The sequence below is a fragment of the Rhynchophorus ferrugineus genome, unplaced genomic scaffold (genome assembly GCF_030347505.1).
Source record: "Rhynchophorus ferrugineus isolate W39M unplaced genomic scaffold, kcgeb_rfMv2 rfM4, whole genome shotgun sequence".
NCBI classification, from domain to species: domain Eukaryota; kingdom Metazoa; phylum Arthropoda; class Insecta; order Coleoptera; family Curculionidae; genus Rhynchophorus; species Rhynchophorus ferrugineus.
Window position 1 is genome coordinate 56,012,223 of NW_027472583.1, and position 15,331 is coordinate 56,027,553.

The window sequence follows — 15,331 nt, forward strand, 5'->3', positions numbered from 1 at the left end:
AATCCCTGTAAATATGACAATGACGTTGTGGTAAACGAAAATGTGTTATAAAAGCATGCTACTGGTTGCAATACGACGGTGTAAGATATCACTAGAGTCGTCAATAATAGTTTTTACGTATCAGGACAGTTTGATAACCAGTGTGTGTTATTATTATTTATTGTAATATATTACAGATAAATGTTAAGGCAAAATAAAAGATTCAGAGATCTGTCCTTGTCATTGACTATATTAGCTGATGAAAAAGTAATTTCTATTTTTCCTAATAAATACTTTAGTGTCTCATCACTCGTAATTTTTATTCAAGGATGCCATACTATGTACCATTTTTCTAATAAATGATTTCGGACGTTGAAAAGTAGATTACATATGACAATAAGCTGCTAAATTTAGTGGTTGAAGCCCGAAGAAGTTTCATAAACAGATATAAAGCCTGTATTGACGCTACTAAATGTGCTGATGGCGATTTGGCGGGATTGAAATGGAGTTATTATGAGCTGCTCAAAACTGCCTAAATAATTATTTCCACTTTGTAATGTAAGCAAGTAAAAATGGCTAGAATTGATCAACAAGAAAGGCCTTTCATCATGATGACGCTAGATGATACACATATTTAGTCACTCGGTAAACACTAAGGGATTTTTCATGTATGCTCGTCCTTGTCTCGTTTAACTGACGTTTGATTTGGTCTCAATAAAATTATTAGATCTTAATGATATAAAGCTGATTTTAAAAGAAGCTTGGCTTAGAGCAAGCTTGGCTGGGCTTCTCGCAGAAAAATAGCAGATGATCTTGACCGTACATATATTATTGATTAATGTTTTATATGAATAAATTCATTAAAAAAAAACATTAAAAAAACTTTTTCTCCAACCATTACGCTGAAATATAAGACCAATGCTTCGTACGGTATTTCTAAAAAAAATCAATAACAAATTATAGATAATATATTCAATACTATTATAATATCAAATATGTATATTTAAATGATTTTCTATGTTGTTGTCTTGTCTTGTACACGGAAATTAAAACATATTGACACAACCATTAAAAACCGTTATCCCATGTCATGTAACTCATCGTCGGTCATCCTAGTTTATGAGATATCTTTGATATCGCCGTCTTTCCAGTTATACAAATATAACCCAGCCCTTGGTAAGAAAGCATAAAGCCTCTAAATTACTCTGTTTTTTCAACAGTGTTAATGCTACAACCGACTACTCAAGTAAGAAAATTTGAAATGATAAAAATATTACTGTTTTGTCTTGGAATTGGATTGAGTGAAGCAGGTTTCTTTGACTTAACAGATGTCGATGATCCATTGTCATTATTGTGGCATACACCATGTAAGTTGATTATTGGTATTATTTTTGGTATATTAAATATAAATTAATCGAAAAAATGTTGTTCTATAATTTATAATGAGAAACTTTAAGCTGTGTTCTTCGTTCCTTTAGTCATCTTCAATTTGTTGAGCTGATCTCCAAAAAGTCCCTCCATAATATATTTTTATCTTGCTATAATTGGCTGCAGGATATAGGTTAGGTTAGAAACCTTTAATAGAAAACATATGCAAAGATTTCTAACAAGATTTTGGCTAGTTAGTTCTGGCCTACAAAGAAAGATTTTGTTTAATATATAGAATAATATAGAACATATTAGAATTACTGAAATAATACTGAATAATTTTTTGCGATATGAACATAGTTAATCATTGGCTCATTAGATCACTATCACTATTTAGATCACTATTTATATGTATCCATAAGAGTACCTACTGGCAGTGAATAATCTTGTTGATAATTATATATATATATATATATATATATATATATATATATATATATATATATATATATATATATATATATATATATACACACATATATAAGATAAAGGTAAACAATGTTACAAGAGCGTCTTGGTTAAAACAACTCTATTTATTAACTTTATACAACTTTATTACAAGTTTCTTACATTGCTGTAATTATAATAATAAAAATAAGAATACATAGCAACGCTCGCTCTGCTCCTCAGACCTTTCTATCTTTTTTTATGTTTTTTTTTTTTGAGTTGCTAGTTGTGTTGTTGATAGAAATAAACAAAAAAATTTAACGAATTTCGGCAGAAATATCTTGTGTATGAAACAGTTTTGGTTCGTTTAGTTTTTCCTATTATATTATTCTTAATATAGTCTCACTTCCTCAAACCAACTAAGATTTAAAAAAAGTACGTTAGAGAAAAGTACTCCAAAACAACATATTGAGAATGATTATAAATGTTAAAAATTATCTATAGGGATTGTTTTTGGCATCAATAATATTTAACCTGGTTCATTCTTGTGATTTGTTCGTACTATATTACTATAATATTATGTTGCACAATCTATAACAGTATACAGATTTTAAATTAAGAAAGGTACTTCATGGTTGTTCTTTCAGTCCAAAGCATTACAAAGTACGTGTCTGAGTTTTTTCCTCAATTTTGGTGGTGGTGATTTATCATCATTTGTAATCATTTTATTATCTTATAATAATTTTTCAAAAGTCCATAATGAAAAAACCCATCACGTCCTTACAGCATTTATTGGATTTGTAGTGGGTTCCAACCAATACCAATTATAACAATACTGATATTATTAATAGTATTATTTAAACATTTTATCTTGTTTATACTTTTGATAGTGATAAAATATAATTTTTATATACTTTTTAGTAAAACACAAACAATATTCCGAATGTAAAATTGATGATACACGTCAAGGAGTTTGTACTGAGGATTTAAAATGTCGCCTCAGTGGAGGAGTACCTAAAGGGCGCTGTGGAATTATATTTACTTGCTGTAGTTGTAAGTACTAACAGTTCAATTGAAAAGTCCCCGCCCTACCGTAGTAAAACACATTTTTTGACAAAATTAGTTTTTTTTATTCAACATAATTCCCTTCAACGGCGATAAACTGATAATAGCGACCGTCCAACTTTTCGATACTATTTTTGTAGTACGATTTATCCTTTATTCACAGCGAGCATTCCTTTGAGATCTGAGAACAGGAAATAGCAGCTGGGGGCCAGATCTAGAGAATACGTTTGATGAGGAAGCAATTTAAAGCCCAATTCATGGATTCTTGCAATAGTTTTCATTGATTTGTGACACGGTGTATTGTCTGGGTGAAACAGTACTTTCTTTTTCTTCAAATGCGGCCGTTTTTCGGTGATTACGTCCTTTAAACTGTCCAATAACGTTATGTAACAGTTGATGGCCTTTCGTTTTTCAAGGTTGTCAATAAAAATTATTCCATGTGCTTCCCAAAATACACACGCCATAACCTTGCCAGCTGATTGTTGTGTATTTCCACGCTTTGGAGCGGGTTCATCCTATACAGTCCATTCGGATGACTGTCGATTCAAATTCGGAGTGAAATGATGGAGCCATGTTTCATCCGTTGTCACATATCAATACAAAAACTCTGGTTTATTGCGCTTAATCATCTTCAAACACTGCTCCGAATCATCAACTCGTCGTTGTTTTTGGTCAAAAGTGAGCTCGAGCAGTCAGCATCCACTTTGCAGAGAGCTTTCTCATACCCAAATGTTCCTGAATGATAAGATGTACACGTTCAGCTGATATCTTTAGAGTATCTGCAAATTCATTCAATTTCAATTTACGGTCATTCAAAATCATTTGGTGGATTTTTTAAATGTATTCGTCGGTAACAACCTCTTTTGTGCGTCCACTGCGTTCATCGTCTTCGGTTTTCATTTCACCACGTCTAAACTTAGCATACCAATCCTTGATGGTTGATTTTTCCGGGACGGTGTCCAGAAACTCGTCTCAGCAAGCCAAGTTTTTGCTCCAACTGTATATTTTCCTTTCAAAAATTAATATTTTATCAACACGCGAAATTCCTTTTTATCCATTTTTTTCACAATAACAAAAGTTGCTTCACTCAAAATGCTATAATTCACAAATTAATGATCCGACAATTGTCAAATTTATACACGCATCTTTTGATGGTTAGTGCTAATTAAAAAACATATGGATTTAATTTTCGTAACGCCATCTATGTGTCAGGCTGGGGACTATTCAATTAACCTATTACTTATTGAAATTTAATGCACATAGGGTTTATAATACAGCAACGCTAATATTTTAGATGAAAATACATGTAATAAAATAACAGACAAAAAGGAAGGATATTTTAGATCAGAAAATATCAATCCCACGACAACAAAATGTAGATATACAATTAAATTGCGAAATAAGAATGTATGTCAAATAAGGTAAGCAATATTTAATGATAGTCATATTTTTTCTATGCGGTGTTGGATAAAAATTAGTTTTATTTAAAATTTGTTAGCAAAACAGGGTATTTTCAATTACAATACATTTTAGAAAGAACGACAAATGTATTGGTACAAATTTTTTTTAAGTTTTTTAATGTGTTAATGTTACTTTTTTTGTAATATATGATTCAAATACAGTTTTTATTTCACGTATCAAATCTTCGAAGTCAATCAATACAAGTAATTATTTGCTTCAACATTTCTTTTCAGCGGTTTTAGCGAATTAAATTTTCAATCTTTTGGTGCCGTAATGTTATGCTTTAAAATTGCTCTAAAACTATTTTATGGTTGATGTTTAATTCGGTACCTATTTATCGTGATGAAATATGTACTACTTAACACGACTATAACAAATAATACTAATTTGACAGGCTTAACAACACGTCCTTGCAGTGGCGTTAAATTCCGCATTCATTTTTTGATAAAAAGAAAAATATGACGAAAATAAGCATATGGAATTTCCATGGACTGCACTATTACAATTCAATTGAGCTAAAGTATTGTCATTGAACATAATATTATATTATATACTCAAACCACTTTCCAACAAACTTAGTATCTAAACTGACTGCTAACTAAATTAAAAATATATTAACATATTTATTTTAGATTAGATTTTGAGAAATTTATTCTGTCGCCGACATCTTCAATCGCCATTCCAAACGACGAAACCAAGAAGGTATATTCTTGTGCAACTGACGAATTGCGAATCAGCCCAGATTATTACGGTATACCAGTTCTGTGTGGGAATAATACTCAACAACATGGTAAGATTATCGTTTAATTGATTCAAGCACATTGTTATTGATGGAATTAATAAACTGTTTTTTTCAGTGTATGTTCATGTTAATCAATCTGACGACAATGTTGATGCAGTATTATTGGATATAAATTTGGCAAGCAGGTTGGCTTCTACAGATCTGGTAACACCATTGTGGCATATTAAGTACACGCAGCTGGAATGTCCTAGGAAGAAACATGTCTTTGAAATTGGTAAATTGGTCAGCGATCATGAATTAGCAAACGACTTCGGTTTGTTAGGTAAGCAAATATGTTTTAATTTACTAAATAATATCATAAGCCATAATGTACTCATCATCGTCAGTCAATCTCAAGAAGATTTTCAGATCATTTTCTATGTTCTCTTTCTGAAGATGCCCGTTACGCCCCCCAAATTGATGAAATACAGAGGAATACGGTTATTTGTCACACCTTCTAGGCAAATACGGACATGTAAAGCAAAAAATTTAACAAAATTTTACCATACTTGCTTTCGTACTTCGTCCATCATTGGCTCATCACTAAATGTAGTTTATGGACTAACAATTATTGTTATTGAGGCAGTTGTTAATCCCTATGGTAGGCTATGATTCTAGAACAACAAGAATAACTTCCTTCATCTATAATTGTTGATGTTTGAGTTCTGCAAGTAGAACAACTAAGAGCTGGTAAATCATCTGAGCTGCCATAAGGGATTAATGACATGACTTTAGTCTACGTAATAAGTTCGCAGACTAATGCAATTTGTTGTTAATTATAATTGGATTAACATATTTTTGTTTATTTATTGTTCTGATTTGTAGATTGGTTTCTGTTGCTTAATTTTAACAAATTTTAATTATGAATATCTTCTTTAGAGACCTGTGTTCAAAGTATTTCATATGAAATATAGTTGAAATGAAAAAATCCTATAAAAGTTTCTTTTTATTTATTTCAGCTCCCCAAGGTGTACTTCAGTACTATACCCAGACCTCAGGAGTGATAAAATCGTTTGCGTATGAGGAGGGATCAACAAAACTCTTCAGTTATCCATACTCGGAGAATTATGTGATAGGATTTAAAAGGCCCCATTACATATGTGGAATAATGTAAGTATTCATAGTTTTTATCTTTTTATTAATCTCCTAGAACGTCAACAATCTGCCCGTGGGCCATAAGTATCATATAACTATCCTGTCATGTAGAAGATCATTTCAGTAAGTGATCTACTGTACAAATTATAATTTAAATAATATTCTAGATACTATCGTAACTTATCCTAAAAACTGTTCTAGGTTATTCTAGAGATTATTGAATATTATTCTATGTGTCTATTAATCAGTTCGTAGAGCAGTTTGCGTTTGAGCCTACGCACTTCACTGTCAACGCGCACATTTAATTGTTTGGCGAGAGAATTGGGATGCACTAATAGTCTTTCAGAGTACTTCGCACTAAAACTACGAATCACACTCGTTATGGGTTCTATGGGGATATAGCGCTGAATCAATTTATTGGACACGTAATATGGGGCATCGACGATGACTCCCAACACTTTATTCTGGAACCTCTGGAGGATATCTATGTTAGATTTGCTAGTAGTACCCCATAGTTCAATACCATAGGTCCAAATGGGCCTAAGTATTGACTTATATGGCAAAACCTTGTTATATAATGATAATTTAGATCAGCCAGCACGTTTGGTTTAGTTTAACTCCAAGCTGTTTGCGTTTTGTCACTATATGTTTTTTCCATGTCAAACGTCAATTCAAATGCATTCCTATATATTTAACGTTGTCTGCTTGCGGAAGTTCGTGATTATTCAATTTTACTGAGGGACATGTTCTTCTACAAAGAGTGAATGTCACATGGGTAGATTTTGTCTCATTTGCTTTGATACGCCACGTTTTCAACCACAATTCGACTTTGTTAAGATAAAGTTGGAGGTTTCTTGTGGCTGATATTTGATCCTCGTGTGATGATAAAACAGCTGTATCGTCATCATATGTTGCAACAGTAGTATTTCTTGAGGTCGCTGGTGAGCTGTATACATAAGATATAACAATGGGCCAAGGACACTATCCTGCGGAACACCCGAATATATTGGGAGTAGGTCAGTGTATTCGTCACCCTGTTTGACAATAAAATGTCTATCTATGAGGTACGATTTCAGCAGTTGAAAGTGAGTATGGGGCAAACCTTTTCTCAATTTAACATGCAGTCCAGTAAGCCACACCTTGTCGAAGGCCTGATAAATATCGATAAATGCAGTGGAGAAATATTTTTTATTGTTTAAATTTTTGTTATTTGGTTAACTAATCTATGTATTTGTTCTATAGTTCCATGTTTATTATGGTAGCCATATTGATGGTCTGGAATAATATTTATCTCCTCTGCGATTAAATTGAATTGAATCTCTTAATGTATAATTTTTGAATAGTTTAGATATTACAGGTAACAGATTTATAGGACGATAAGAGGAGAAGTCTTCTGATTTTTTCCCAGGTTGAAGGATCGTAATGATTCGAGCCATTTTCCAAGTGTTAGGAAATTAATTTAGTATCAGCATAGCATTAAATATGAATGTTATTAATTTGATGCCCTTTCCTGACAGCTATTTTAGGTCAGGTTTAGGTCAAAACCAGGAGCTTTTTTAGAATTGATTTCTTTATGTATTGTTTGTTATACTTAACAGTAAATTTCTCATGTGGCAGATCCATTTGAACGGACTGTTACAAAAGTCAACTATGTTTTTTGCTTCTGTTGCGGATATTTCAGACGGTTACGGATTAATTACTCTCTGTAAATGTTAAGAGAAAACTTCCGCTTTATCTTTATCATTCCTAGCCCAGGTATTGTTGTCAATTTTAATGGGTGTATGGGTGTTTAATATTCCGTTGCATAAGTTGGCGTTAAATCTTCTAAATAGTTTTCAATTCCTTGATTTTGTTCCTTGTTAATTAGCTCTTTCAAGCCTTTTGTGGCCTTGTTGAATTTTCCCCTGTTTTCTTCTGTTCTGAGTTGTTGCCAGATCTTTCGCAGTTTTGTCTCTTCCGTAATATTTTGTCTAATTATAGATAAAATATAATTAAACTTTTGATATGTCGCGCTATTAGGTTTTGAGTATCATGCGACACCTTGTATAGATTTTGTTATATTTTTTGCTGCTATTTCTGTGTCTCTTTCTGTTTTGAGAGGTAAATATATTAAACTGTCGCAGAGCAAATATGAGAAACATTTTTAATATAATATGATCTCTTTTTATGATGGAGGTTTGATAAGTTATATTAATATATATCAACGAGTGCCAGGTATGGCAGTCCTGTTAATATCTTTCAACGAAACAAACTTCAAATATAAACCAGCATTATCCTATCTTGAAAAGCATTCGGGTTTCATGTTACAGATACGTTTCTATGCTTGTTTTATATAAAAATGGACGTTCGTTATGAAAGAAAGGAAGTATATTTTGGCAAGATATGAATTACCCTTTGGAAGAATGATAGATCTTACATAATGCGATGTCGAAATTAGCTGAGTTAGTAAAAATATATTATATTTGCAGTTTGTATCTCGAAATGAGTACTCCACTATCAGCAGTTAATAAAAAACTGTTAGAAGTATATAAACATCGCTGTACTAAATTCCTAGAAGTCTCATAAGCATTTAGAGTCATGAGTATCTGGAATATCACTTCGAGTTTTGCATGAAGGGGTATTCTGAATATTCAATGGTGGTATTTTGAGGCCACTACTATATCTTATCTACATTGCCGATATCCCAATAACAACAAGAAACTATACTTTAATCGTTTGCAGACGACACAGTCATTATGTCAAAAGCCATATCTTTGCCGAGAGTTATAGATCGCTTACAAGTAGAAAAAGATCAATAAGTGGACTAGAAAAGGGAAAATACAGAATAATACTTGATTCTATATATATATAGTAGATTAAAGAATGATTACTCTAGACAAAAAACTAAGCAGATTAGACACAGAATTAAACAACTCTTCTTGTTAGAACTGTACTTGAATAAAGATAAAAGAGATTAAAGATCTTTTATCACTCAATGATAAAACCTATTTGCCCTTATGAGGTGTAAGTATGAGGTTGTAATAGACTGACTAGTACGTACTAATGCCGTGTAACCAACGAATAATTGCACGATGACCTTTAAATCAAATAGATCTTTACTAAATCACTGCAACGTGGAAGTGTATATAGTTAAAGATGTATTAAAAAACATTCTTCCTACATTAGGAAATGTTGTTACCATCCGTCATAGATCGAAAGAAGCTGTAATCAGAAGAACAAATGTTTATTGATTGAATGATCTGGGTATTCAGTCATTTATCCATGTAGGTTCATGAATTCAAATTATAGAAAATCGATGCATATATTATCTAGACAATTCAATGTTTTTTATCAGACAATTTTAAAATAATAGTTCAACTTTTTTTTGTTTTTAGGTTTTCAGTTCAGTATTTAAATCTTTATAAAAATACCGATAATACCTGTTTACATCTTCTGTATACGCCTGATTTATACCAAGCGACTAGTAGTTCCGTTGGCGGTGATGCCGTGCTCGGTCTTTGTACTGGTACGACTACTACTAAATTTTACAGTAAGTTTATTAAGAAAATTAATGGTGATGTCTTACTACATATTCCCTAGATATGTAGAAGAATAATATGCAGAATGAGTTAAGAGCTTAAATAATTTTGCTTGTTCTAGGTTTCGCACCAGGTCCGTTTCTTTTGTATTTCAAGGCCATTGATGCAATTGCTAATAGATTACCAACAGGCAACCAAGGATTCGTACTAAAGTACGAATTGCAAACATGTTCCAAAATTATATAAAAAATGATTATGAGTTAATTATAAAACACATATTGCTGATGCTTTTATCCTTCAAATTGTGTGACAGTATTTAATTATATGTATTTACTCTAATATAAATATAGTCTGTGTCGAAATCTGGTGGAGTAATGAGTGTTATAATATCGATGTTCCTGTAGCAGCGCATTCGCCTTTTCGTTTTAATTTTATTGCTATTAATTATTTTGTACACCTATTTTTAAAATATAAGTTATCCCGATATGGCAGTGTGTTAGTATCAAATTTAACCTTTATTTGTATATGAATAGGGTAATAAACAACACAAATAAAAATAGTATAGAAAGCATGTAATTATTTTAGGAATTATTGTAAATCATTGTTTAAAGATAAACTGGTCTGATAAATAAATTAATTAGTTTTTTCTAATATGTTGATGACATCAATATGATATATAATGTTTAATAATTCATGACTGAACAGAAAAATAGTCTTAAATTTAAAATATTATATTAATATACATATGGGTAGGATACTTCTTAAAAGTCTTGTTAATTTTTTAAACACATCTTTAAAAACCTATTACTAAGTTTTAGTTTATATACAGAAACCTACAGATAAAAATGTGACAAACAGGTGAAGGTACTTTTTTATTAAAATCAGGTTAAATTTTAATTAAGGCTTTGATCAATCGATGCTTGAATTTTGAGTTTAAATGTAACCGTGTTAAATGTAAGTGATCAATCTTAAAGCTTTGAACGTCCTGATCTCGTCGAAATGGTTATTTAAGAAAATATTTTCAGATATGTAAAGTGGAATTGAATTTTGTGAGTTTCAGTGAACAGACAAGGTAAAAGAGTACTGATCTAATGAATTAAAAACAACAAAATATGTCACTAATCTTGTTCTGTTCTATCTAACTGATTTTAGTTTTTACGACAGACTTATAGAAAGAGATTATTGAGTGAAAAAAAATACGTTAAATATATATTAATTTTAGAAATAAGAACAATACGTTGTTATTTTTATACATTTAACATTCGTAACAAAGCATTAATCGAATATTTCAGGTAATAAACAAGGTTACTTTGTTCATCAGGAATTAACAATTATAAAATAGCTTCTTAAAATTTTAATTCCTCATTTGCTGGTGAGTTGTTAGGTATAAGTCCCCTATAGGATATAGGATAAAGTAGAAAGCAGTATATAAACGAGAGTTATAGAAAGCAAATTAAACAAAATAGACAAATAGAAGAAATTATGAATTATTAACTGTAAATTTGTAAATATTTTAAAACATTGATAAATATTATGGTGTCTGACAATTAATGTTATAAGATATGTGACTATATGGCATTTTGTTGTTTGAATTTCATATCAATTATTTTCATTATTTACTTTATAGATCTAAGTTTTAAAAAATCTGTAGTTCATTTAGTCTTTGTAAATGAATTCCTTTAGAGTACATTTTTAAATTGTAAAAAATAAATTACCTAATTGTGTTCGTTATTCTTTTTTATATATGCCAATGTCTGTTTTAATATACAAACATGTGTTACTTCATTTATTATTATATTTTTATGTTTATAAAATACAATCAAAGAATGTATACATTATGTATACTTACGTTTGATGCTCTGAAGTTTTTACAGTTCTGAAAATAATTTTACTTTGTTAAATGGCCAGTGATGTTGTAATTTAAATTTATCATTACTTATAATGTTAATATCAAATATATTTCTGATCTCATATTGAAAGTACTTTGAAAACAGTTTTAGTAACATATCATTTTCAATTACCTTTATTCTGTTATGATATTATTATGGTATTAAGTTAATAGATTGTGTCTGAATTTCGATCACAGGGCGATCACTAGTTCTTAATAAATTTCAAAGATTCTGATGCTGTTGGGAAAACACAAGTCATTCATAGTATGTAAATATATATGTTGATAAATAATAAAGCTTCAAACTGTCTATAACAGCAGCTACTGCTCTGAATCGTATTATTTTTGTTGACTTTAATTTTATCCCATCAAAATTTTATCCCAATTTTCACCGGGCAATATATAATTTTTATAGGGCCTGCCGTGAAATATACAACTTTAATGGGACCGAATCAACATTCGAAATAAATTCGCTTTTATGTGCGTATAGCGAAAAAAATATCGAGAATATTTCGTGGGTATATCCTCCAAGGGCCTATTTGTTTTACCGTTTTGTAGACAGCTGCATTTTTTAAAATGCTACCGCATTGTTTTTTGACTTGTGTTATCCAGTGGGGTAAATGTTTAGTTTAAAGTTTACTTCAAAATAAACAATGCTGTGGAAAAAATATGTTATAAATTATTGTATTTATTTAAATAATATTTTGGTATTTTCTTTAACATTTTAAGGTCTCCTTTTTAACGACCAGGGTTTATCTGGACTGGATCTACTGTTTAACGTGGTCTCCGAACCACGGTCCTCGGCATTAAGCCTACTGACTGGAAGTGACCATCTTAGAAATGGTCCCAGAAGACATCCGGTCTTATCCAGCCTGGTTACGGGCGTCACTGAGATCATTTTCCATAACCGATTTTGCACTCTTACCTAAGGACAATCACAAACATGAATTTGCGACCATGTCCTAGCGGGTTTCGAACCCGACCGGCGACTATAGCAACAGTAGGAGGACCGTCTTGTCGCCTTTACCACTACACCAACCAAGCCAGCTTTTTTTAGTATATTTTAGATTATATTTCGATGAGTTATAAAATGTAGAAGGCTTTAGAAAACAAAACAAATATTTTGTTTTAATTTACAACCTATTTAATTTGATGAAAAGAAGATGTTACCGGTCGAACGGACATACAAAGAGACAATAAGAGTAAAATTAGGTAGACATTATCTTGATGTCTATTTTTAGATATCTCATTCGTAACATCATTCAAAAGAGATGCAAATCCGTCAGATCACAGTGCAGTACTAGACCTACAGTATAACATATATTCTAGACTAGTTTACCAATAAATAAAACAAATAAACATAACACAAAGTCGTGACCATTACCATAAACATTTACCAATTACTTCCTCTGTATGTCTTATCTAGTTCATCCAAACCGAAGGTGTTATGGATGATAATGCTTCCTTCCACATATCCAAACAGTTTTTGATAGAATATCCTTCTCAACCATCAATATATCTGCAATTAATTATTAATAAATATAATAACCAACGAAACCTAATCGAATGCTATTGTAACTTTTACCTCTTTTCATCAATTTTTGTTGTCTTTACACTTTGTTGTTACTGTCTTGCCAAGAGTACCACAATGAACTATTTTGAAATATTCAGGTTTCGTCAAGATACACAAATTCAGATAGTTTACCTTCATTGGTCTTATTTTATGCTTTTAAAAATTGAATTCTCTTTAAGGCAATAACTGGAAGTGCCGTTAAACCTCTCGGAGGATTATCTTTACACCATTTAAACCCTATGCCCTGTAAGAGTGTATGAAAGGATGTCTTACATCCCTCAAAAAGCTGCATGTCCTTAACTCTTTTATGCATACTTTCCACACAGACAAATTTCTCTAAAATAATTTTATTAATTATGTTTATATCGATAAAATAGTTCGTGTACTAACTGTTCCAATACATTTGGTATATTTGGTCTCGAATATACCGTGATACCGTTATAGAGCCAATATCAAGATGGTCATGATTCGTCAGCCACATTGTATGTAGACGGTAATATTTAGCAACGGCAGTAACCAGCTAAAAATAATTTCAATAAAATTGTAGGGACTCATATTATTTAATATGATCAATAATTAGCTCTCTAACGGAAATTATAGGCAAAAGGGGTCTCCATTATCTCGTTCCTTTTCGAAATATTTTATTAAAGCCGCGATCAATTTGTGACCCTGACTATCTATTGTTTTTTTAGAGAGAGATTTAAATTTTATCAAAATAATCAAATCGCTAATATAACGTCTGTCGGTTTTTAATATGTAGTTATAATAACTAATATTTTGAATAATTTTGAGTACGTCTAACAAACGGACGGCGGCAATAATGCAATAGTGTTAAAAGGCTTTAACTCTTACCTATAAATTACTGTGGTTGTATAATTAACAGTAGTTTTCAGATATACTATAATGTTAAAATAAATTATATTTGATAACATTTTCGTTTTATTATTTTATTTAGATTAGAATTTTGTTGTACGTCAAAGCCAACTCAGAGTTGATGCGGCAACATTGCAATGTTTCAACGTCACTAGTATCCATGACGCATTACTAAAAAAACCTTGAATAGACTATAACCGTGCTTATTTAAATAATATATATCTAAGCAACAATCGCTGTATACATAAAATAACGGAAGCCTTGAGAAAGGTAATGTTAATTAAATTTCTAATTATCATCTTATTAAACTTCAAATTCATATCTTCTGCGAGAAGGGATAATGTGACAAAAGGAGAAGACGATGAGAGGGTGGCAAATTAAGGAAAATCCTAGGGCGTTTTCTCCGTAGTGAGCTCGCTCTGACCGTCTGACTCGTTCTACAAGTTGCACATCAAACCGAAATAACGGAGTCCCGTTAAGACCCTCTGAGCCTCGTTTATCGGGCCGGCACAGTTTTGGGGGATTTTCGACTATTTTCTCTCTAATTCCTTGTTTGCTTTGCATCGTCCTGGTTCGGGAAGGGCGAAGGAACGATGGCGCAAGGCGGGCTGATGAGGATCAGTCGCGATACGGAGTCTCGTTAGTCTAGGTACTGTTTGTTCCATTTCTAGTTTCCGTTATTGTACGGCTCTGATATGCCGTTATAAGCCCGCGGTAATTAATGGTTTTGTTTCAGACGTGTATAATTTATCAAGATAACAATTTGATCAGTTATTACATAATAATATAATACAAACTCAGTCATAATTACTTTGTGAACCTTATATTTGTGGTTATAACAGGTTAACTGAAAAACATATGGATATTATTCTAGTAGATGGCGCTACTAGAATTAAATCCATATGTTTTTAGTTAACCCTAACGCTCAAACGATGCGTGTATAAATTTGACAGCTGTCGGATCCTTAGTTTGTGAATTATGCTATTTTCAGTGAAGCAACTTTTGTTATTGTGAAAAAAATGGATAAAAAGGACTTTCGCGTGTTTATAAAATATTGCATTTTGAAGGAAAAAAATCCAATAGAAGCAAAAACTTGGCTTGATGGCGGTTTTCCGGACATTGCCCAAGGAAAATCAACCATCAAGGATTGGGATGCTAAATTTAGAGGTGGTGAAATGAGCATCGAATACGGTGAAAGCAGTGGACGCCCAAAAGAGGTCGTTACCGATAAAAAAATTGGCGTAAATTGAAATTGAATAAAATAGCAGACACTAAAGATATCA

General features: G+C 31.5%; 1 protein-coding gene and 1 long non-coding RNA gene across 2 annotated transcripts; one reads left to right on the forward strand and one right to left on the reverse strand.

Annotated features, from left to right (window-relative positions):
• The first annotated feature begins 1,064 nt into the window (after positions 1-1,064).
• Positions 1,065-10,200, forward strand: LOC143195734 (uncharacterized). The gene is made up of 9 exons (XM_076403168.1): positions 1,065-1,155; positions 1,200-1,346; positions 2,716-2,847; positions 4,154-4,280; positions 4,953-5,110; positions 5,178-5,384; positions 6,061-6,211; positions 9,571-9,725; positions 9,836-10,200. The coding sequence occupies exons 1-9, from the start codon at positions 1,065-1,067 to the stop codon at positions 9,958-9,960; spliced, it is 1,293 nt and encodes a 430-aa protein (XP_076259283.1). The 3' UTR covers positions 9,961-10,200.
• A 2,523-nt stretch (positions 10,201-12,723) lies between these two features.
• Positions 12,724-13,711, reverse strand: LOC143195007 (uncharacterized). The gene is made up of 3 exons (XR_013005436.1): positions 13,566-13,711; positions 13,188-13,511; positions 12,724-13,121 (listed from the first exon to the last, which is right to left on the reverse strand). It is a non-coding gene; the product is annotated as an uncharacterized LOC143195007 (long non-coding RNA).
• Between the last annotated feature and the right edge of the window lie 1,620 nt (positions 13,712-15,331).

Coding starts and splice junctions, on each gene's coding strand:
- LOC143195734 (XM_076403168.1), top strand. CDS start 1,065: ATGTCATGTAACTCATCGTCGGTCATCCTAGTTTATGAGATATCTTTG. Junction 2,848..4,153: donor TATATTTACTTGCTGTAGTT/GTAAGTACTAAC, acceptor CTAATATTTTAG/ATGAAAATACATGTAATAAA. Junction 4,281..4,952: donor AAGAATGTATGTCAAATAAG/GTAAGCAATATT, acceptor TATTTATTTTAG/ATTAGATTTTGAGAAATTTA.